The sequence below is a fragment of the Puma concolor genome, chromosome B4 (assembly GCF_028749965.1).
Source record: "Puma concolor isolate L17-30 chromosome B4, mPumCon1.1.hap2, whole genome shotgun sequence".
NCBI lineage: Eukaryota > Metazoa > Chordata > Mammalia > Carnivora > Felidae > Puma > Puma concolor.
Window position 1 is genome coordinate 115833704 of NC_141673.1, and position 24552 is coordinate 115858255.

Here is a 24552-nt window from a genome sequence, read left to right on the forward strand (position 1 = left end):
ACCTTCTGATGAATGTCTGAGCTTCCGGAAGACAGGGCTTAGGCAGAGCAGAGGAGAAAGAGATGGGGCCTGCAGTCAGGCCGGAGGGAGCCCAGTGTACCTGTGCCTGCCCCCCAGGGAGGGCTACTCGGAGTCGACAGGGCTGACGGGAGCGTCGGTGGCTTTGGACTTCTCAGTACGCCAATGGGGAGAGTGAGGCAAGCCGCCAGGGAGCGTGAGCCCCCGGCCCGGGCGCGGGCTTTCCAATCAGAGCCTTCGGCAAGATACTTTGCTTGGCTTTTGCCTCTCATTCTTCATTTATACTCAAGGGACGGGAGTAGTTCCTTCCTTTTTGGGTTTGTTGGGAGGGCTTAATGAGATAATGCATTTAAACTGTTTAGCAGAGTGCCTGACACACAATAAGCCCTTGTTTTTTTTTTTTTTAAACAATCACTACTATTATTAACCCAATTAAAATAAATTCTCAGCAGAGTAGATAATTTTGAAATTCTTTTCCTTACATCAAGGAAGGAGGTAAGGGGCACAAAGGAAAGAGAGAAAGAACTGAGTGTTTGTCTTCTGTGATGATTATTTTCGGCCCGTATTGTCTTTTTTGAAGTTGTAATCAATGGGCCTTCACAATAACAGGAAATAATGATATAGCTGACTGTCATAACAAGACTCTGCCCCTCCGGTGATGGCTGGTCTCTAAGGAAGAAGCTACACCCGTTTCCACAATGATGATGTCGAACAAAACCAATATTTAGTTTATTACAACAAAGCAGGAAGAGCAAGCTCTGATCCCTTTTTTTGCACATAACTCCAATAGGTGAAGCAGACTGTCTCAGTATTTTCCTATTTTCTCTTAAACAGGGATATTCTTTCACCAAGGTAAAATGTCTTCACTGGCGCAATCCACACACTGCCGCCATCGACAATGAAACGAAACAAACCACTCCGAGCTCCTCACTTCCCTTTCACGAGTCTGTCGGCACCCCCACGCTCACGTGGCGGTCTATGGAGCACTCTGTGCCTCAGAAGCGAAGCTTACGACAGTGAAGAGTGAGGGAGGCAGCCACCAAGGAAGGTAAACCGGAGCCAGAAGGAGCTAGGAGGAAGCAGTCGGCTCTCTGTGTAGACAGATAAGGACACTGATCCCACAGTCATGTACATCAAGTACAAGTCTACCCTCAGCTAGACTCTGGTCTAAGGCTCTTTGTTCTTCGTCAAGAACTCAGAGGCATCATCATCTCTGAAACAAAGTGAACCAGAACTGAAGACCCAACTGCAGTGCTTTCTTGGACCCCGGTTTCACATCCTTACCATCCAGTGCCTCTCACTTGGAAACGTCCTGGCTTCCTTACGAACCCGGTTCTCCACCTGACGAAGAAACGCAACTCACAATTCTCTCGATGGAGGCCCAGCTACCAAGACAAATGAAGTTCTAGACTGTGCTTCTGGAGTCTTCCCATTTCTTCTAGAGGCACCTCCTCATCCTCGTCTCTGTTCTTCCACAAGTCTCCTCTCCTGCTTTTTATTGGGAAGAACTGCAGACGGGAAAGCACCCTGAGAGTATCTGCAGGAGAGGAGGCCGGCTCCAGGCACTTCCGAAAGGTTGCACTGCCTAACAACAAGAACAAAGCACGCCAGAAGAAGGGTTTGTTCTTGAAAAGACCATGGGAAAAACCAGGGGTCTGCCTCTTCACGTGTGTTCATGAGCTCACCAGCTCAAACAGCTGGCACTTTTCTCTGTGAAGAGGTCAAAACAACACCACCTAATAATTAGGATGCGAAGCAAGCAGCTAAAAGACAAATAACGTTTGTGGAAATGTAATTTCATAAAGACAAAGAGAGATATTGGGGCGCCTGGGTGGCGCAGTCGGTTAAGCGTCCGACTTCAGCCAGGTCACGATCTCGCGATCCGGGAGTTCGAGCCCCGCGTCAGGCTCTGGGCTGATGGCTCGGAGCCTGGAGCCTGTTTCTGATTCTGTGTCTCCCTCTCTCTCTGCCCCTCCCCTGTTCATGCTCTGTCTCTCTCTGTCCCAAAAATAAATAAACGTTGAAAAAAAAAAAAAAAAGACAAAGAGAGATATAGAAACAGACGTTAAACTTGAAGCATTCCTTCTTGGGAAACCATTATAAGCAGGATATGATTGGACAGCAGCTTAGAAAGCCTCTGAAAGGTGACTGTTTGCCATACCCAGGAGCACCATCTAGAACGGACGTTTGCTAATCAAATATAAACCTCCCGAGATGAGGCCCCCGACCGCCACATCAGAGGCTCTTCTAGATTGCTATGTCTCTACACGGTTATGACTGCTGCTGATGACAAGAGAGAATTACAAGTTATTCTCAGGGTTAACTGACAAACATCTTTATCAGAATTCCTGGGGCCGAGCAGAGAAGAACCTATTATGGTATGACTTTCAGATCCAAACTTCTGCTACCTTAAGTTATTTTACAGCTTCCTCTGATTATAGTCTCTCAGAGGAAACACAGTAAGGAAACCGTGAATGCCTGATAACAGTCTTTTACATATTTTAAAGGTAGCTAAGTATTATTCAATTATGGCTACTTACATTTTAAGCACGCAGTTTCCTCCACGTATAGATAACGGCTAGCTTTTCTCCCGTGCCCACTTCCTCTATTCTCTCCTTAATCTTGGCAGGTGCAGGCGTGCATGCGCGTGTCTGTGCCCGGGTGTGTGCACGCGTGTGCGTGTGTTGGCAAGCGAGGCTTGGAACAACACAGTAGGTGCACAAATAGCTAAAGTGCGTGCAAACTGACGAACTAGAGAATACTTCTCTTTATGGTCTCTGAACACGGATGTAAATGTAAGCTTTCAGAAGCATCCTTTCCATATCGCCAGAGGGAGGACAGAGATGCCACATAGGATGCGCTCGAGAAGTATCTGTCGTTGGTTAGATGGCAAAAATTAGGATACAAGAAAAATCTGGCACCAAGTCATTTGATAAGTGGAACGCTGACTGTCTGTGCAGTTTTAGGACATTCCTGGTTTTCCAGCTATGAACCTATCAGTCCTGCAGGGACACCTGACGCTGCCTGTGAGGTTCTTCCTGTACCACGGGAGTGACCTCCGTGCAAAGCCTGCGGCATCTCCATCGTCACAGTCTGCCAACTAAGACCACTCAGGAGTGGTTTAGCATCAGGGGAAGGTCTCTGGAGTACCCGACTTAAGGGGGAAATGCCAAATCTCTAGAGTTACTAAATGAATGGCCTGTGAAGAGAGAACAGGTTTGGGGTACACGGTCAGCACTCACCTCCCTCATCCGTAGCCCCTTCATCGAGGGCAGGTAAAGGTCAGACATCCACATCTGGTCATCCCCTCCTCCCCATCCACCCTGCCTTCCCCTAATCAGCCCCTGCTCCCTGTCCCCATTGATGGGACAGGGCTGAGATGTGCCAACCAAGGCCAAAACCCAACTAATGATTCCTTGTCTCAAAAACGTAAGAGACATGGGTGGCAGTCACCAGGGCCGTCAGGTGCTAAACCGTCACATAGAGGCAAGAGGGGAACAAAAGTCACTGTGAGCCAGTTACTGGAAAGCAGGGACCGTCCGTGAAGGGAAGAGTCCGGTCTGCAAAGGGGGGAGCAGAAGCGCGGGGAGATGCAGAGACAGGAGACAAGGTGGGACCCAGCCTGAAAGCGCCCCCCAGGGGAACAACTCACAACCCTGAGAGAAGTCACCTGACTACCAGCCTTGGCTCCTAGTTTTCTCATTCCCACCTCGGCGAGGCCCAGCCAGGCTCCATTTCCTCCCTGCAGTGGGCCCCGAGCCGCCCCAGTACGGCCTCACGAAAACTTGCCCCGTCTCACTCAAGTGGGCTAGATTGTAGATTCTTGCACCCACAGAATCTACAAAGGAGGGGAATTTTACCACCGAGGCCGTTCGGCCTAGTGGGAGTTTGGCCGAGTCTGTGACTCGCATTTCCTTCTCCCTCCCTCCCTGTTCATCCCCCAGGAGTTGGCATGTGGACAAAGCCGTCAAAACTGCTACCTCAGCTGCCTGGCGCGGAAAGCCAGCGCCCCTCCCTGTCACAGTGGAACCTTCCTCCCCACCCCCAGCCTCACACAGGTCCTCCCGCTGGAAAAACCTCCTCCGTTTCCCATCCCGCTTTATCCCAATGTTCCGAAATGCTCAGCACTTCCACAACTGCCTTGGCGTGGAAAGCACTAGGTTTCATCCAATTTATCAAAAGAAGTTTTTCTGAGTGTTTTAATAAGTGCAAAATTCCTTAATAGGCTTTAGCAAAACCAGAGGTGAATCAGAAATGTCGGGGCGCCTGGGTGGCGCAGTCGGTTGGGCGTCCGACTTCAGCCAGGTCACGATCTCGCGGTCCGTGAGTTCAGGCCCCGCGTCAGGCTCTGGGCTGATGGCTCGGAGCCTGGAGCCTGTTTCTGATTCTGTGTCTCCCTCTCTCTCTGCCCCTCCCCCGTTCATGCTCTGTCTCTCTCTGTCCCAAAAATAAATAAACGTTGAAAAAAAAAAAAAATTAAAAAAAAAAAAAAAAAAGAAATGGGGTCAGCTTTCAGGAAGCTGGTGGCAACCCTGGAGGAGCACCCGGGAGCCAGTCATTCCGACTGGGAGAGCCGAAGAAGCCACCAAACTGATGGGTGGGGCTTCCAAGGGGAGTGGGAGGAGGGCCCCGGGTGCTTCTAGGCAGGGCTTAGTGCTGGGGAACACACGGTGGCCCCGCGCGCTTGGCACCCTGAAAGCACGAGGAGGCACAGGGCAGGCAGGTCAGGCGTGGAGAAGGAGGCCTGCAGGGCCATACGGAGATGGGGGGTGACGCTGCAGGCGAAGGGGGTCAAGGACCCAGTGCAACACCCTGCACGGAGCTTTGGAAGGGAGCTCTCTCCTCACTAATTCGGATACGTGTGTACCAGCAGGAAGTGACTCTTGGGCCCGTCTGCACCACCTGAGTACAAGAGCTTCTCAGCAAGCCAGCGGCTCCTTCAGCTCCCCACATGACACAACTGTCATGCTCTGCCCGTGTCGGGATCTCCGTGTCACTTGTTGCGGTAACAGTGCAAGCTCAAAGCACAGCCTCTTCGGCCAAGTTGGGAAACATGCATCCTGCATGTTTGGAAATCTAGTCAAGGCTCCATATTTGTGGTTTTTCTTTTTTTCTTTTTTCTTCATTTTACTGGCTATAACCAGCCCTTACATAAGAAACTCTGTTGTAAGATGATGGTAATTCGCGAGGGAAAGGAAGAAGCTCGATCATGCTCCCAAGGCAGTCTTGATGTTTAAGCCACACCCCAGATGACAGACAATATCACAGAGAGAAGCCATGTTGTGCACACGTATCTGATCTAGGTGATTAGATTAGATTAGATTAGATTAGATTAGATTAGATTAGATTAGATTAGATTAGACACGACAGGATGCATTCCTTAGGCAGCTCCCCAGACAGGAAAGGGACACAGCTGTGCCCTGGGAGCCACCGCACATCCCCTCGTGCCCGTAGAGAGGGCGGAGGACAAGGAAGTGAGAGAGGACAGTCTGCCACAAGGCAGCTGTGAAAGGAGCTTGGAGAAATGCAGGCCCCTCTCAAACAGGGACAGGCCCCACCTGGGGAGAGCTGATCCGGGCCCCACACCGCTATGGAGCAGCAGAGGCTGGCCTGCCTGGCAGCCCGGAGCCTGGGGCCCAAGCCAGGCTTCCTTCCGAGTGGCCCTTACAGAGTCACCGAGGACCTCTGGGCTTCATGTCCTTTGGCTATAAAATATGACTCTGCTAACGTGCTCTCCTAACAGAATAAAACAAACCAGGCTTCTTTTGGCCCCCGTGGCCTTGGAAACCACTTTGACCACCACCTTCTCTGGGAAGTCCACGAGGCCCTGAGGACTGGCCTGGGGTGGGGGGATACTCTCTAAGGCAAACCTCAACCCTCCTAAGAGAGTGCAAGAGGGTACCCTCGTGATGCTTCCCAGCCACCCTGATGGTGTGGAGTTGGGGGCCCCACCTGCCCTTCCCGGGCCCCCCTGCCCCTCCAGACCTGGAGCCCAGCCCAGAAGAGTCGCCGTGTGGGACGGGCACGCAGCAGGACCACAGCTGCCCTGGTCGGCAGCCTGGAGGCTAGGATTTGGCAAAGCACCATTTGCTCATCCAGATTCAGAGTTCACAGAAGCCAAAGTATTGTTGGGTTTGTTTTTTCTTCAGTTTTCAGGCTTTAACGATTAGCACCTCTTTATTTCCTCTCAAGGCACTTTTTTTTTTTCTCCTGAAAACGCATCCTCCTGCCTACCTTTCTGTTTGCTTTTCTGTTTGCCTCCTGTTTTCAGGTCTCTATAAGCTACTAGAGAAAGAAAACATCTTTTCACTTCAACCCAGGAAGGCTTGCAGCTGGTCTCGGAGGCTTTGGGCACTGGCATGGATTTCTGCGAACACGTATGCATATTCTGTTTTTACCCTACAAGGCAACCTTCAGTCTGACAGCTGAGATACATCTCAGAAGGTAACCAGCCCCCCTCAGAACTGGGGGGACACGGCCAGATCTGCCGAGAACACGGACGTCTGTACGAAGACATCCCACTGCTACACGAAGCCACTGAACTGAGCACTTCTCATGACAGAAAGAAAGACTGCCTACAGATCCGATAATGCCTACCTACCTAGGGGCTGGGCTGTGAGTGCCTGGGGTCCCCAAAAACCTGTTAGCACAAAGGGGCTAGAAAGTCCTGAGCAAGTTGTAGACGAGCGTGGGGGCCACATGGCCCACACAGCATTCTAGAGGGGATTTTACTGCCTCCCACTGTGGGACCCAACTCTGATCTCTGATCCAGCCCTCTGAGATTGAAGGAGCCCCCACACAGCCTCCAAGGGGATTTGTAGGGATTCCACTGCCCCAGTCTTTACCTCATTACAAGTTGAGGACTTCTGCCCCTCAACAGTGGAAGAAAGAACTGAATCCACGAGCACATATTAAACACACTGTGTATCCAGCAACCATAACAAACTCCGTAGGAAACACACAAGAAGGGGAGACAAGGTACAGCCTCAGGGCCCCGAAATCCAAGGTGGAAGGTACAGATATACTCAGCACAGAGCTAGAAGCAACAGAGGGCAGGACAAAGTCCAGCACAAGTTTGTGTAGTGGTAATTACACTAATTCTCTAATTCTCAGCCAACTCATCCGAAAGCAGCCTCTTCCAAAATCCAGGGCGGGCGTGTTTTTCAGGGAATGTGGCCAAAAAGAGACTTAGGCCCAAGACAGTAGTGGACACAAGTGTGAGTCTGAAGGGCAAGGTTAAATAAAAGCAGTTTTACGTCCCTTTCCATTGTGGGTGTCGTCCTGAACCTGGCCACTAACCCTTGCCCCTGGCCAGAGAAATGGTTCTGACGTGGCAACATAAGCCTGCTTTCACTGCACCGCGCACGTGGAAGGCAATCACCTTGGCTTTTACTCGATAACGACAGGGCTGAACGCTCTAAACTTTAAGAATGAACCCTCTCCCTTCTTCACCTGAAAGCCGTCAACCCACATGGAAAATCCTTTCTGGGAAAAGGTGAGTTTTCACCATGGAAGCCTGCTTCTTTCCCTTTAGACTGAACTCACTCCCCTTTTAAGTTTGCTTGGCTTTTTGTTTGTTTGTTTCCCTTGAAGACAGGCCTCTGCTTCCACTGGTTGCTTTGGTCCCTTTCTTGCCGGTTATGCACAATTACATAACCTGCTCTACAGAGGCAGAACCCTCCTCCTCCAGTCTGAGCCTGGTCCTAACGCAGCCCTGGAGACAAACGCACTTTTATGAAGTGATGACAAGGGTCTCCTCTAGGTGGAAACCCTAGGTGCATGAGGTGGAAACTCCTCTAGGTGCATGAGGGCTACAGGGCTCCCCTCTCATGCGGCTCTGTGGCAAGCTGCCCAAATTCCCTCTTTTTTACCCCCCTGCTGGCCCCCCAGCCAACCCGCCCTCTTCTTTGTTGTAGGAAAACACCCACAGATTGCAGCTGTATTCAGATAGGATACCCACATTAGGGCCAGTGTGTGCAAGGGAAAGATGGGTTGGAAGCCAACGAAATTACACAAATGTACAAGAAGAAAGGTTTTCTTCTTCATACACGGAGGGGGACATACACCTCTTCCAACGCTGTAATGTACGCAATATTGAAACATACTAATTACTAAGGAAGCCTGATGCACTAGGAATGTGTGCCTGACAGAAACTAGCTTCTCCAGGGTTTTTAAACGATTCCTAGTGAAGGCAACGTCAGGAGATTCTAAGGGAAAACAGAGGGTGGGTATTAAAATGCCGTGGGTTTCCCATGACAGAATTCACCTGCTGACCACTGTTCATCGAAGGCCTCCCGTGGCCAGGCCCTGTGCTCAGTGAGGCGAACCCTGCACCCACCCCCCACCCCCCCACACCCCCCCCCCCGCCCATGGAACGAAGCGCCCCTGTCTTTCACCCTTCCCCACCTCTCTCTGAAGGATCGGTCTTGCAAACCTGCCACCAAGTCCCCGAGACAAAAGAAAACGGCAGGCTCTTGTGGGAGCTTACCCCGCCTCACGAGCTCTAGAAGCAGAAGCGCTCTGGGGCTCCCCGAGGGCTCTCCGTAGGTGGTGGCTGTCTTCCGAGGCGCTCACGTGGCCCTTCCCCGGGGACGGCTTACTGGGGGGGGGACCTGCGGGGCCATCCTCGCACCCATTCAGCAGGCCCTGGCCAGCTCGCGCGCGGGACCTGGCGTGCCGGCGGCCCTCGCGGTCACCGTCGTGTGGCGCCGGGATGCCTCTTGACAGCTTGTATCCATGAGAAATCAGGAGATCCTCTACGCTGTACATAATGCGCTGGCTTCATGGGAGCTTGGCCGCCGGGCCCGTCGCGTTGGCAGCACCCACCCTGAAGGGACAACAGAGAGGGTTCGTGAGGGGTGCCCGACTCTCCCCGGAGCTGCGGCTGACACGTCCTCCTCCCCTCGCTCCCACCAAACTCGTCCCCGGTTGGGAACGTGAAGGAATGGGGACCGCTCTCCCTACAATTCTGCCCCGTCTAACTCACTGGGGATGGTGCACGTGGCACGGGCTCTGCAGGATGAGGCGGGAAACCTGGGGACCTCACCCTGTGCCGGCTGCCTCTTGCAGAAGAGTCTGGACTAGCGTTGAAGCAATGAAATGACTAACAGTGTCCACCATTCCCTTGCCCCGGGCATCCAAAAACAACGGGCACGAGCAGTGAAGGCAAAATAAATACAGATGCGGAAGCTGCAATTACCACGTTGAGTTTCTAAAATGAGAAACTGCCAGTGTCCGGCTTTACCTTATTATACTTGTCATCTTGCAGCCATACCTTTTGCTCTCAAAGGGCAGAGCCGGATCTCTAATCAGCACGGAGCTGTGATCCACCCTGGCGTTCTGGGGGCTTTGGGGGGCGGCCACACCGGGCTGCTGCGAGCAGAGCCCAGGTCTCTGGGCGCATCGTGAGAGACCACGGGCCCGGCTGGCCAAGCACGCACACCCAGCACGCTCCACAATCCCCAACTTCTCCCTTCCAACGTGAAATTGTTTTTAATTTTTTTTTATGTTTGTCTTTTTTTGAGAGAGAGAGAGAGAGACAGCATGAGCGGGGAAGGGGCAGAGAGAAAAAGGGAGACACAGAATCCGAAGCAGGCTCCAGGCTCTGAGCCCGACGCAGGGCTCGAACTCACGGACTGCGAGATCACGACCTGAGCCCAAGTCAGGCACTTCACCGACTGAGCCACCCAGGCGCCCCTGTGACGTGAGGTTTTTAAGACTCCGATTTCTCGCCAACAAATCCTGGGGCAGCTCTTCCCTCTGGAGCCACTGCCCAATCCCATCGTGGTAGATGAATTCTACTTGGGCAACTTCCCCAAGTCAACCGGCCCAGGGCAGCAGGGCCACGGGAGAACAGAAGGAACCTACCTGTGAGCACAGGTGTAAAACAGGCGGGGCCGTATTTGTTTTTACCCAGGGGAATCTTCTTTCCCGTGGCTTCCGGCTAGTGGGGAGCAGCCCTGCGTCCCCGGAGGTTGGGCCACAGGCCAGGCCTGCAAGAGCTAGGCCAGAGCCGGCCCCACTTCTCTGGTGGACGGAAACGGCGCCGTGGCAGCCCCCGCGAACAATGGCCAGGAAATGCCTGCCGGCCTGTGTGCAGGTGAAAGGGAGACACATGTGCTTCCTGTCGGGGGAATTCTTACGGGGGCCCGTCCCACAATTCTGCTGACCGGGCGCGTCCTCGCTCTTCACCACATGCTCCGTTACGGTGGCAGAAAAGTCCCGGCCATCAGCACAGAGAGCATCGAACTCGGGAAGTCGATCACTTCCCACGAGGCCCCCATGTCTTATGGAAGGCTGACAGGCCCTGGCGGTTACTGTAGCAGAAGCCATTCCTGACACTCCTGCTGCACGGCTCGCAGGGGTTGTACCACTTGGGCCGTTCACAGGAATGGAAGGACCAGACAGGCGAGCATGTGTTCTTGGATTCCACTGCAAGTCACTGGACTACGGTCCACAGGGGAAAGTGATCCCATTACAAACACAGGGAGGGCTACGGGAACACAGAGGCAAGGCCACGAAGGCGGCTCCCTGTTCTGTGCGGTGCTATACCCCCGGCATCTAGCACATAGCCTGCTCTCAATAAATAACTGTGGAATGAATGCACAAAAGGAGAAAGGGACATTTGAGCTGGGTTTTGAAGAATGATTAGGAGTTCACTAGATAAACTGCATGTGCGTGTGTATGAGAGAGGGAATTGGTATACAAAATAGATCTGGGGTGCAATTATGTCATTGTAGCATTTAGATCAGGGAGGGCCCCCATAGATCGGGGAGGGTCCCCCCCACTGACTGGCTTCATGTTGCACATACAGTCGGCACCACAGTAAGCCCTGGAATGTAGGTCTGATTATACTCAGTTTCTCTTACCGTGTCAGGCTCTTTAAAAGCCAAGTGTACCATGCAGGACACGGGGGGGGCGGGCAGCGCCCACGGCACAGCCCCCTGCCAGTGTGCAAGGAGAGAGGGCCCTCACCAAACACGCACATGGCCCCTCTTCCTACTGGGGAAGGAGATGGTCTGGTTGGTCTGGTATGGTCACGTCCGCGTGGACATTGTGTTTAACAAACCCTCAAGTGGCATGACGACCCGGGCCGACCCATAAACCTCTTTCAAAAAAGATTCAAAAGGTAAGAGCCATAACTCGAACTTACAGGTGTGAGGTCAAAAGCATACTGGTTATTGGAAACTCCGGACTTGTGTTGCCTCACGGAGGCCAGGTGCCTCTGCGGAGCGGGATTACAAAGCATGCCAGCTTCAGGACACCGGGCCTAGAGCCGTGCGGGAGAACGAAGAGCGACGGGCATGACCCGCAAGCCCACAACCCAAATGGGCGGTCCCAGCCACCACCCGATCCCCGAGGACTTCTCTCCTTGGGCTGACACTCTTCACCTTCTCATCCCAACTCTTCCCCTGGGCCTCCACCTCATTTCCACTCATGCTAAACACCACCTGAGACAGATCTGGGAACAGTTACATGGGTTTTCCAATCCCTATCACCTTCTGCTTACTATCTTTAGCATCCTCATCTACTTAAGACGGAATGGGCTGCCTCAAGAGGTAGCAAGCGCCCCATCACACGTCAGTCACAGCGGCCACCGTTAGAGGAGCCGGCTTGCCGAGGAGACAGGCATCCAACGAACTGGACAAAAAGCTGTCCTTTTTAAAGTCTCTTTCTGATCCTGAGATCCCAGCATTCTAAATCAACAGTATTTAACTTGATCACCCACCCACCGACTCACAGGGTGGCTGTAAATACAAATACACAGCAAAATTTGCCATAAATGTAAATTATTACAGCATTGGATTTAACAACTTCGAAAGGTATGGGTATGGCTCGAGTAACAAAGTATCAGGCGTGATCCTTTTAATCCTAGTGCTAATGCCGCTGGCACCCAGCCCCAGCTATGACCCCTGGAATAAGTCACTAACTATACCAAACCTCAGTTTCCTGATCTGAGAAATGGCAATGCTCCCATCTGCCTGTCCCACTAGACTGTTTGAGGACCAAATAAAGATATATAAAAGTATAAATCACCACGTAAATCCAAGATTGTGGATTTATCATGCTACAGTGGTTCTAGTTTGTCTCTGAAGGGTTACTACTTGCCTTATGGAAAGACTTCATATTAGTTGTTAATTTTCGCCATGAAGTTTAGACCATTTCCTAATTCCTCTTGTATCCCTTGGGATCTGACTTTTGATTTCCAAGGTCAAACCTGCTTTATATCACCCACATATCTCATCTTTTGGGAATGGATATTTCGATCTCCATCCAAGTCACTTAGAAGAGTAAGTGGTACTTTGGAGAGCCCAAAACATTGAAGCACAATTCCTGAGTGCTTAGAAACCACCAGATACTCAAAGTATAATGAATAAGACACATACTTTGCCCTTGAGAATCTTACTATCCTGCTGTACAGACAGCAGGAAAATAGGCAGAAGGGACCCTAACCCAGTCTCAAGGGGTCAAGGAAGCTTCTGGAAGGAAGACTGCTTCTAAGCCAAAAAATCCTCCACCTCAGGGTAGATCTGCACTGTAAGATCACCCTGTAAGTATGATTGTCCAGCCAGTTCATTTAAGAAATGTTTTCCTTCCCTACTTTGGTTCATTACCTTGTTCATCTAGGAAAAGGGATCAGGACAGTGCAGGTGCCTGGATAGAACTCAGGGAAGGAGGGGACTTTTGGCACCAGCTGGGCCAGGACACAAGAGACAAATGAGCTCACTTTAAATATTTATTTTTTTCATTCTGTGAATATCTAAGTACCATTCACACAGATGAAACATTTAACATAAGAACAAACATGTTCAGAGAGAAAGCACACTTTATTTCATTTTATGCTCCCAGCAAACTTCCTAAGGTAGCTACGGATGTCTCCATTTTGCAGACAAGAACACTGAGGCTGAGGGCCTGAGCCTGTAAGCGCAGATCGGAGGTTCAAACACAGGTCTGTCTAGCTTCAAAGCCCTCACTACTATTTTAGGCTTACCCATCTAAATTTCCTTCCTTGATGACAATAGAAGTTTCCTAATTTACCAAATACTGTATAAATATAAACAAGGAAAAATGAAAGGCATGGTGACATTAAAGTGCAAAACTAGGGGCGCCTGGGCGGCTCAGTTGGTTGAGCATCCGACTTCGGCTCAGGCCATGACCTCACGGTCTGTGAGTTCAAGCCCCGAGTTGAGCTCTGGGCTGACAGCCCGGAGCCTGGAGCCTGTTTCAGATTCTCTGTCTCCCTCTGTCTGCCCCTCCCCCACTCACGCTCTGTCAAAAATAAACATTAAAAACAAGATTTTAAGTGCAAAACTATACTTAAAAGGAAAAAAAAATCTCCTTTCTTCTCTTGGGTTAAGATGGCTCTTCTACAGGATTCTTTCCCGATACACACCAGGGCACACACACATATGTACATATGCACACACAGCCACAAGGCCTGATGCCTCACTTGACTGTAAGGTTTTGATTGCAGTGTTTGTATTAATTTTCAATGCCCAGTAATAGGACTCATTCACACATAGATCACGTCATTGCTCTGTGACCTTCAGTAGCCCTCTTTGGTCATTTTTGGATTCAGGCTCCTACAGAGCTATCGTGAAACCTGTTGTGTGAATTGGAGAAGCAGACAAACTACAGCTATGGTAAATGGGAGAGGAGTGAGTAACCTCCAAGGAAAAAAAAGCCACCTAAATTCTAAAAGAAAAACTATCGATCTAGAAATAGTCACTCTTATCTACAACACTGATAGAATTTGGGCTTCATCTGGGCAAGGGGAAACCACAAAAGCGTCTGGGCGAGCAGGGGAAAGTGTGCCTGACAATCAGTATGGTGGGAAAGTGGACAACTAAAGTGGTTGGAACACAGACAGACGTGCAGACGAGCAGCTATGTCTCTTCTCTTGTAACATGCAAGGCTGGTAGCAGAGGAGATGGGGGAAAAAGAGTAATACAAGTAATTTTCAAGAAAACAAGTGCAATGTCTTACTTGGTGACTAAGATAATGGTCATTTAAGAGAAATGCGGAAATCAGAAATAACTTATCAGTTGGAGAAGATGACAGGTAATTTGATTTTAATTTAGCCAACCCAGTCCCATAAATTTTTTTCTCCAAATCATTTTTGAGTGGATTTTCATCAGATTATTTGTCCTGTCCAAAAAACCGGAATGAGACCACTTAAAGTAATCTTATTTTGTGGTAGATTTCGAAGTTCTATTCCATATTAGCCATTAGCATTTAAGCAGAGAGCTGTCCACCCCTTCATTGTAGGGATGAATTTCTGTTTCTCCACGTTGTTCAATATGTATCTGTTGTGTTGAATTGAGCCTGAGACACTGCACAAAAGAAGGGAACATCTTTGGGCTTCAGTCTTCTCTGAAGGTTCTTCGGGGTCCTTCTCGTTCTAGAAATCTGTCTGTCTCTCTAGCCTATTCACCCTTGTGATGAGCAGCATGTGTTTCTAAGTCAGCTGGCCACAGTAAAAAGGGTACAGCTTGTGGCCATGACACGGAACAAAGCTAAATAGGTCACACGAAGACAGAACCTCTGACCTTGGCCCCATTAGCACCCATAGAGGCCAACCAAGAGAGCTGAGCAAAATGGTCACACACGAAGAAGAGGAAGAGGAGAGGGTGGGGGCTGAGGCCATGGAGTACACCATCCAGCAACTCTCCACCCAGGGGTCCCGGAGGGCAGGTGTTGCACACTTATTCCAACGTAGGTTGGTCAGGACACTTGTTTTACACTGAATGTGCTAGGCACTGGGCTGCACTAAAGAACATAAAGACCCAAGGCCAGCCAACATCCTCCCTTGCAGATGCAATGGTCTAGGTTGTAGTATGTCGATTAGGGGCTCATCACCAGGATAGACGTTGGTAAATGGATGTTATTTCATAACAGGTACCAATTCCTCCTCCCTCTACAGCCTTAAAAATAAAAATAGTTTTTGTTCTCGTATTTACAGTTGTAAGGCTCCCCACGACAATGAAATAAAACTATTAATAAGCTCATGAGATCAACCAAAACTCTTCCTTTTAAAATTTGCCTAGAACATGCACTGAAAATAAAGGAAAAAGACAAATACCCAATTAAAAATGTAAAACAAATTGGGACACCTGGGTGGCTCAGTCGGTTAAGTGTCCGACTTCGGCTCAGGTCATGATCTCACGGCTTGTGAGTTCGAGCCCTGCGTCGGGCTCTGTGCTGACAGCTCGGAGCCTGGAGCCTGCTTTGGATTCTGTGTCTCCTTCTCTCTCTCTCTGCCCCTCCCCCACTTGTGCTCTGTCTCTATCAAAAATAAATAAATGTAAAAAAAAATTTTTTTTAATGTAAAACAAATGATCACTCTCACCAGTAATCAAAGATACGTAAATTAAACCCAAATGCCATTATTCACTGGTCAAATTATCGAAGTTTCCAGAAGGCAGTATTTGTTGGTATGGGCATGGTAAGCTGTAAGGGTTCTCCTATTTGTGGGGGCGTATGAATGGGGAGGGGGGAAGTATCTGTGTGTAAATGGGTATTTCCTTTCTTAAAAGTGATATATTATAAAATCTTCAAAAACCTGAAACTCTAATAATCTCATTTCCTGGGATCCATCCTAATGAAATAATCAGAGATACCCACAAAGTCTTCTATAAAGAGACTTACCCAAGTTTCAATTATGATGACAAAAAAATTAGACCAAATAAATGTCCACTTGAGATATGGTTAAAAAAACAAAACAAAACCCTGATGCATCCACACAGTAGACTAGAATATGTACACACATGTATAAAATTATGTTTTCAGATATACAATGGCACAGGGAAATGCTCATGGTACCACGTTAAACAGAAAAATAGGATACAAACCCTACATTCAGTGCAATAGCAATTTCACACACACACACACACATACACACACACACAGGAGAAAAATCACCAAAAGGAAACACATCAAAATGTCAACAGTGGTGTTTTATTCTGGTTTGCTTTTTTTTTTAATGTTCTTATTTATATTTTACTGTATTTTACAGTGACCTGTCATGAAATGCATTTGGTAGAGCCATATGAAGTAACGCCATTTTCAAGGAAAAAATGGCCACATGCTGACACTTTCATGTACTTTAACTTGATATGATCTCACCATCAGAAAAAAAAACTTAGGGGTGCCTGGCTGGCTCAGTCAGTAGAGCATGTGACTCTTGATCCTGGGCTTGTTGAGTTCGAGCCGCACGTTAGGGGTAGGGTTTACTTAATTGATAGATGGATAGATGGACAGATAGAAAAGCAATTAAGAACAGTTTCTTAGGTAGGATTAGGAAAATGTATCTGTGAAAATATATTACGTATTTGGAAGGCTCAATGAAAAGAAACACCGAAGAAAAAAATAAATGAGCAATAAATTACATAAGGTTCTAAGGGTCTAGTATATGGCACATGGGTCTTATCTGCTACAGAGTTTCTTAACCTGTTTCCAGGAAGCCTAGTTACATGTTCTGCTGATAAAAATCTAATACAAGATTACAAAACAGCATTCTAAAGGTCTTGATTAGACATTGTTACTCTTCTAGAAAACCTAAAACTTCTCAGTTGTGTTCACTGACATTCCATATTTAAGATGTAATTAGTCCCTCAAGTTGTTGGCAGTTCACTGTAAATACTTCTTCCACTGACAACTTTTCAGTCTAATGTTATGATTAATATATAACAAAGTACTTTCTTTAAACAAGAGGTAAATAGCTAAGACCTAACAGCAGGATGAAGCACGTTGCTAACTGACACATGGATATTTACTGCTTTCTATGTACTTTATTACGAACAATAGGATTGCCATTTCTCTTTTCCATCTCAGTGAAAGAAAGAACTCAACAGTTTCAGTGTAAGCTCTGGCGCGGTGAAGTGCTCACACGCTGTTGTTACCATACCACAATACTGTGATGACCAGCTCTTGTCGGGGCACTCAAGTTGTTAAAATCTTCTCCACATAAAAAGCATATTTAATCTGTGAAGTAATAATTTCAGTATGGCAACCATTCCTGAGTTAAGTTTCTTTAGGGTGACAAAAAAAAAAAAAAAAAAAAAAGGAGGTGGAAAACTTGGGTCTCAGATCAAAAGGACTTCTGGAATGCTAATCTTGCTGGGTTGGGTCGGTGTTAAGGCACTGATTCCAAAACAGAGAGAGACAAGGGAAACAAAGTACCAAATGTTATGCACTTTATTTTTTTCATAAATATTATCTCTTCTAACTTCTTTTTTGTCTTTTCCCCCAAGACCTGCGTGAACACACACACACACACACACACACACACACACACACACACACGCTCCCATCTTCTCTTTCACCTCTACGTTCGGTCACACAATTATTGCTTTGGTGACCCCACCCCCTTTTTATGAGACCCTAAGTACCTCATTAACATTTCTGAAAGATTAGTGGTCATTAAGAAAAGGAGTGAAATTGGATAAGATTTTTTAAATCTTCTGGAATTTCTGGCTATTTGCGAAAATAACCATAAAACTTACAATAGACTAGAATTTAATCCCACTACCAACATGCATGTCAAACTCCACATGTAAAGATTCCTGGAATGGTCTATTAAACTTAGAACACACTAGTTTTCTTTGAAAATATCTTGAGAACAAAAGAGCCAAGGTTTTATAATAATGTTAAAGTTTAAATCATTTCATAAAACTTGTAAATTATTTTCTAATTGCAAAAGTCATGTAAAGTTATTCTAGAAGTAAACGCTGCAAAATTCAGTGTTGAAGAAAAAAGTAAGAGTTCCCAGTAACCCCACTGTGCCAAGAGATAACCACCAACAGTTCAGTTTCTATCTCTCCTATTCTTTGTATACATGCAGTTGCTTTCTCACTCTCCTTTTTTTTTTTCTTCTTCGAAATGTATCTTGGTGTCTCTTCATTCTTTGATTTACGTACAGAAGAAACAAGCTTATAGGTAAGCTACAGACAGATCACCAACAAGCAGCAACTTACAAGGATATTTCATGGTCTAATAATTAATCTTTACTAGTTTAGCCTGCCTGTGCCCAACTATATTATCTACAGAAAGTTTTTGGAGAATATATTTAAAGAAAGTAAAGGTAACAGTCCAAATTCTAAACAAGATACCACAAATTTAAATCAAGATAACTGACATTTCAGTATCAGGGCAGTTCCTGTATTTTTTACATGAATGTTAGTGGTTAAAGGATATATCAAAGTACTGGAGACCCATCTGCGCCCCCCCCCCCGCCCCCGCCCCGCCCCAGGCTGCTGGCCTTACCAAGTAAGTGTCCCTCAGCACTCCTTAAGTTGGTAAGCTCTTGGAACAAAACACAGCAGCAAGGTTTTAATGAGTGAGAGAACTCTTCCCATCCAAAAGGTGAAAAACAACATGTTACCAAAAAAGTAAGTAAATAAATAAATAAAAAGAAACAGCGGTAATGGGATCAACGATAGACCTAAAGGATTTCAGAGGCATAGTCTTCGCTTATCAAAATCAAAACCACAACAGAACAATTGTTTCAACGCAACACTCTGTGTTCTAAACTCTCTCTAGATTAATTAGCGTGAAATCCCGCCAAGCTCATTAAGGGAGAAATTCTGGACTCCTACAGCACGACTGGTGTTTACTGTCCTCCCAAACTACAGGACTCTCCAACAAGGACAATGGGAACTTGGCGGAACCACAGACTTCTGGGCTGTCTTTACTGATAGCATTTCTAGTTTATTTTTAAGCTGCATTTAAAAAAAATTATAGTCCAAGGATCTTTTCAGATTTGGGTGTTTTTTTTTTTAAATGAAAAACTGGTCCTTATTTACTCTCCTTGTGTACCTCCAATCTCCAGTTACATTTTATAGCTATTGAACAATAAGCCATATGCCTCTGGAGTCTGTGACGACTCAGATGCGTTATTAGCTAACTCTGATTAGCTTGTCAAGTCCTCCAGAGCATGTGAACACTCGGGCACTTTAAGTTATATCCCAAGGAGGTAGAAAGACAAAAAAATTTTGGTTTGTTTTTTTTCTTCTTTTTTTCCTGGCACAGGCTTTCTCCGCCCACCCAATCCCCTTAAATCTCTTGGGCCTGCCAAGGGCCTGACCTTCCATTCTCTGGAGCACAGGGTGAAGTTTGCCAGGAGGAAGGCCGAGCAGATTAAGGCCTCTGTTCAACAAATATTTGCTCACCCACTCTTGTGGGAGTGAAAACTGTTTGCTACACGTTGCCTCCCCAGAGTAATAGTTAGGGACCTGCAGGATGCCTGTTTAGTTGGTGGCTAAGAATTAGACACCTAATAGCAAGGTAAATAGAAAGTTCAAACCCACACAACATTATGAAAAACCACATGAATTTACCAAATTCCCAATTTCACATGAAAACCATCACAATTCTCCTGAAATAGAATCCGCATATGAGTTCCAAAACACTATACACGCTTGCCTTGCCAAAGGGCCATAATCCAGTCATCTTAACTTCTAAAACTGCCTGACTCAAGGCACTGTTTTCCTGAAGTTTTACCTGCATAGGCTGTGACCACTCAGTTTTGAATACTGAGTCTGCCATTTTTGTCTAAGTATTTCGGGCAGCCTGACCCCTCCCACCCCATCTTCCAACCCTCATCTCAAATCCCTAGGATGTCTGTTCTTTGCAAATCTGAAAAGACAAAAAGCCAGAGAAGGAAGACCTGAAGATGCAACACACACACACACACACACCCTTGAAATTGTGTGGTCCACATTACTCCATCCGTCTCCCTAAGACAGGCCAGGCAACTAGACTAAGGGAGGGAGAGGTGAGCATAGGGGTAGAGGGAGGAGATGCCGGGATGGCCGTGAGGGTGGCAGGGTGTGTGTGTTGGGAGGGGGAAAGGGAGGGTGATCTGCCTAAGCTAATTCCCCAAAGTCCTCTGCTCCTAGAGAGCACGGATGAGCAAGGAATGGGGCATGACCAGGTCGCGCTGGCGAGGAGTTCTCATTTTTCTTTTTTCCAGTAGTGAAATCACAGCTCCTTTCTCAAAACCCCAGAGGAACCCAAGGGGGCTGGGCTGCTACCTACAGTGACAAGGACCAAGAGCGGTGCTGAACCTCACTGCGGTCAGGGCATCTACGCAAACCCGGGCATTCTAGGGTGAACTGATGGCGACGGGGGTGGGGTGGGGGTACTCAGGAGATCCAAGTGCGAAGACCCGGCGCAGGCAGGCAGGCTCCAGATCCCATAAACGAGCTGATTAACGAGATTTACAGCACTCTCAGGCGGGGCTCTTTCCTTTTTCCCACCCTTTCTCTCCCCCCCCTCCACCCCCAACTTAACCACCAGCAGCCGGGGAGGCCCGGCAGCCCCGGGCAGTTGCTGGGAAGCAGCGGCGATTAGCGCCCTAATCCCGGGTCCTGACCCGGCAAAGCGGTGGGCGCGGAAGGCCGGGCGGAGACCCGAGCAGGGAGCGCCGGGCGCAGCAACGAGCTCCCAACGTCCCGCGGGCAGGTCCGGACTGCCGGGGGGGGGGGGGGGGGGTGGCGGGGGGCGGTGGGGGCGGGTAGGGGGCCACCGTGGGAACCGGGGACCTCGGAGACTCTGAGCAGCGGCTGTCAGTTCCTGGGGTGCTGTCCGCGAAGTCGGGGCGCGCAGGCGAAAGAGCGGGCTGGCCGGAGCCGGGCCGGCGGGGAGGACGCCGAGAGCCCAGGCAGCGACCCCCGCCGTTCCGGGCCCTCCCCGCGAAAAGGGCCGAGCGAGCGCTAACGCCAGCCGCGGCCCTCGGCGCGGGACCCGCGAGTCCCGCACCCGGGCTGGGCACCTGAGGGGCGCGGACGCCCCCTCCCAGCAAAAGCGAACGCTCCCTCACCCCGAGGCTGCGGGCGTGCGGCCCGCGGGGGCCGGGCCGGGCACCGTGTGGGACGCCCGGGGCGGGGGTGCGGACGCCCCCCAACGCCGGGGGAGGCTCGCACCGGAGCAACGTCCGGGCTGGAGAAGTTGGGGGCGCGCGCGGGAGGCTGGGGGCGAGGCCCGCGTAGCGCCGTGGGAACGGGCCAAATGGGCGGCGGGAGTCAGGAGGGGCGAGACACACCGGGACTTACCGAGCGGCTCCCTCATGCTGCCCCGCGCCGCCGCCGCCGCCGCCGCCGCTCGGGCCGGCCGGGGACCAGCGCGACCCGCCCCGCTTACAGCCGCCGCGGCGGAGCATGCCCGGAGCCGCCGCCGCCCGCCCCACCCACCGCCCGGCCTCGCCCCGCCTATATCTCCGCCCACCGCCCGGCCTCGCCCCGCCCACATCCCCGCCCGCCGCCCGGTCTCGCCCCGCCCACATCCCCGCCCACCGCCCGGCTTCGCCCCGCCCATATCCCCGCCCCGCCCGCTAGGCGGCCTCCAGGCTCAGGCTCTCTCCGCGGGAGGGCGGCACCGGAGTAGGGAGCCTAGCTCACCCGCCTCGGGTGGGCCCTGCGTGGGTGGGTCTCCCCAGAGGTACAGGTGACTGGACCTTCTCTCTTTTTCCCTGTCACTTAGGTTTGAGCGGCTTCAACACTGTGCTAATGTCCACACACACACACACACACACACACACACACATACATACAAAACAAAAATATTCGTATACAGATGCACACACTCATATATAATTACGCAAAGATGCATATAAACACACCCATATGCAGTCACACACAGATGCATACAAACACCCTCATTCGGTCACAGGCAAACCCACACACATACACACACATATACACACTCACACTTACACAAAGACACACATACAACACAGACACACACAAACACCCATACACACGCACTTTCAGAAAAACACAATCATGGAAGGTGTGAGGAGCAGTAAATAATGCCGGGGACAACAGCTTAGTGCTTGGGATTTCCTCGTTTAAAAAAAGATCTCTAAGAGCCTTAGCTATAGGCTGGAGACTTAGAGGCCAGTTAGTTTATCCTCTCTTGTGATAGATGAGGAAACTGAGGCTAGGAGTAGGATTTGCCTAAAGGCAAGAGTAAGGAGGAGGTCAGAGGGAGAGTTCAGAGCAGAATGAACAATTATTCGTAGCCCACTCCACGTTTCCCTGGCAGCAGTGATTAGACCACTGCCAGGTCCACTCGGGGGCAAAAGTCCTTGTACTTTGGAGAGTAGAGAAAAGACATGAAGCGTTCAAGTTTGCTGATGAGTTGGAGAGAGAGAGAGGGTGTTGGCTAAGTCAAGTCCAAGGGGCAAACATGGATGGCAGAGCAGACTGGAATCCCTGCAGAATTTTTAGGAAACCTCTTAGCCACACCGTGGATTTAGTGTCAGAACAGCATTAACACATGAAGCTGTTTGCATTGTCACCATGGGCGACCCCGGTCCGAGGATTGTTTTCTTTTGATCCTCACTACCGGGACTGGGGCTCAGGGAGGCACACAGAAGTTGCAGAATCAGGCCAAAGACCCTTGCCCTTAACGCTGACTATGGAAGAGTATATAGGCCAAGAGAGCAAAAGAGCTAAACACACTGGAAAAGGGAAACAATCAAATCCGATGCTGTGTGTGTGTGCGTTATCTACCGCACATCAAGCATACCGGGGAGACGGTGCAGACAGGGCAGCGTGATCAGGTGCTCAAGGAAGAAGGTGTGGATCCTGATTTGGGGTACTTCTGCCACTTTCTAGATGTGTTACTTTACTTCTGTCCACTTCAATTTCCTCTCTAACAAAATGGGGATAATGACAGTGTTCGCCTCCTGGGAAATGAGAATTGAAGGAGGTAAGTAAGGCCTTTTGAGCACTCAGCACAGTCCTGGCACATAGTGAAAATGTAGAAAGTGGCAGCCCCTACCATGGAAAGTTCTGTGGGCTGGAGCCGGCAGGGGAGGCATTCTGGGAGGGCACCCTGGAGGACAGGTGGGTTGTGTCTAGGCAGAGGCAAAGGGTATCATCTCCAGGCTGGAGGAGTTAAGATGAGAAAAAAAGACAATGAATCGCAGCGGCTTTTCTGGAAAATCGTAATCATACACAGTGGTGACATTGCTTCTTGCCATAAACACATCTTTCAGGGACAGAGTGCTTCAGTGACATACAATTCCCATTTGTCCTCAATTTGTCAAATCAATGAAATAACTTCTTCTTCTTCTTGTGGAATGCCTATACGTGCCCAGCACTATGCAGACACATATGGAGCTCAATATTCCTGCGAGATCATTTATCAGCCCGAAAACTGATTAGAACAATGTTATATTGTTGGGTTTCTGGGTCACCCCCGCAGAAGTTTTATAATGTCACTGAAATGCTATATAGTTGCAGTAGAGAAAACACGGAAGCAATACCAGCAACTAGGCTAAACATACCTAAATAAAGTTTAATAAGAAATTGTGTCTCAGCAGAAAGGTTGGTAAAGGCAGATTTCATTAGAGGAAGGTAATGAGATTGAGATACTGTAGATTCTGAAGAAGATGACGGTGCAATTTCAAAGATTTTTGTGGTTTCTGAGCACTGGCTCTTTATCATGACAACCTCATTTCAAGATGTTTTGCTTCCCTCTTTCTCCAGCACTGATGTGTCACCAGCCCTGTTCTATTGCTTCCCAACCATGACTAAGGCCATTTCAAATGAACAAGCAAATGAAAACATGAGGATAGAAGGTGGTGGAGGGGCTGGAGAGCGAGGAGAAGGGTGGGAGATTTTTTCAAAAGATTTGAAAATAGAAAAATGAAGAAGGAGGAAAGGTTGAAAAGATACATGAGTACAAGTAGGTAGTTGTCTGAGTTACAAAGGGGAGGGTGGTTCTTCCCCAGATGAGGATGAAAGTTTGAGGTCCATCCGTTGGGCAATTTGCCACACTGGTGACAGGGGCATAGACACGAGGTGGTGGACAGGATATGTGAGAAGCCAGCTGTACATACGCATGTATGCATATGTTGGCAGTTATGATTTTAGAGGAAAGGAAATTTCTTCGTAAGTCAGGATTTTGTCGCTCAGAAACCACCTGTGTAAGTTTTATTTTGACTGTAAGAAGAGTCACGTTCCTTCTCCTCATTGCCACCCACCCCACTTCTGTGCAACTTCAGTCACTTGTTCCTACCTACTTGATTCGGGGAGGTTTAAACACAGGACAAAAATATCTATCTGCTGCTTATGGGATATGTGATATAAAATATGATTGAAAACAACTTTGAGCGTGATGCTGTTAGAAACCCAGCACCGGCTAGGGAACGTGAGCCAGATTCCAGCCCCGGGTGCCCAAATGTCTCCGCCTTTCTCTGAGTCCTGGAGAAGGGATTTCACAGACTCAGGAAGGAACTTGGATTATTGAGTCATCAGGGCAGATGTGCGATGACCAGAGAAAGAATGCTTAATGGCCTCTTAAGAAAAAAAACGAAAAAAAAAAAAAAAAAAAAACCCTTGTTTCTTTAACTCCTTGCCTTTTCAAGGACCTAGAATAACCCTCTTCCCTCCTTGCTTTAGGGCTCTTTTGTGATGACCTAATATACGGTTTCCTTTCGTTGACTTAGATATTCTTTGATGTTTTTCTGAGTTTGAAAAACACTACCAGTTCTCATTTTTTAAAGATTAATGTCCTTGATAAAAT

General features: G+C 48.8%; 1 protein-coding gene across 5 annotated transcripts in view; it reads right to left on the bottom strand.

The window, feature by feature from the left end:
- The window catches only part of JCAD (junctional cadherin 5 associated), an 83989-nt gene that overhangs the window by 22600 nt on the left and 36837 nt on the right, over nt 1–24552 (bottom strand). For 2 of the 5 annotated variants that reach the window (XM_086714647.1, XM_086714645.1), the window contains exons 1-2: nt 21072–21211; nt 8507–8845 (exon numbers count right to left, since the gene is read on the bottom strand). In XM_086714647.1, the coding sequence (XP_086570773.1) occupies nt 8507–8787 (281 nt within the window). In that variant the 5' untranslated portion in view covers nt 8788–8845; nt 21072–21211. Of the gene's footprint in view, nt 1–100; nt 1824–8424; nt 8846–21071; nt 21212–24552 lie in introns of those variants that run through there. The other 3 variants (XM_086714646.1, XM_086714649.1, XM_086714648.1) reach the window with 3 other exon arrangements.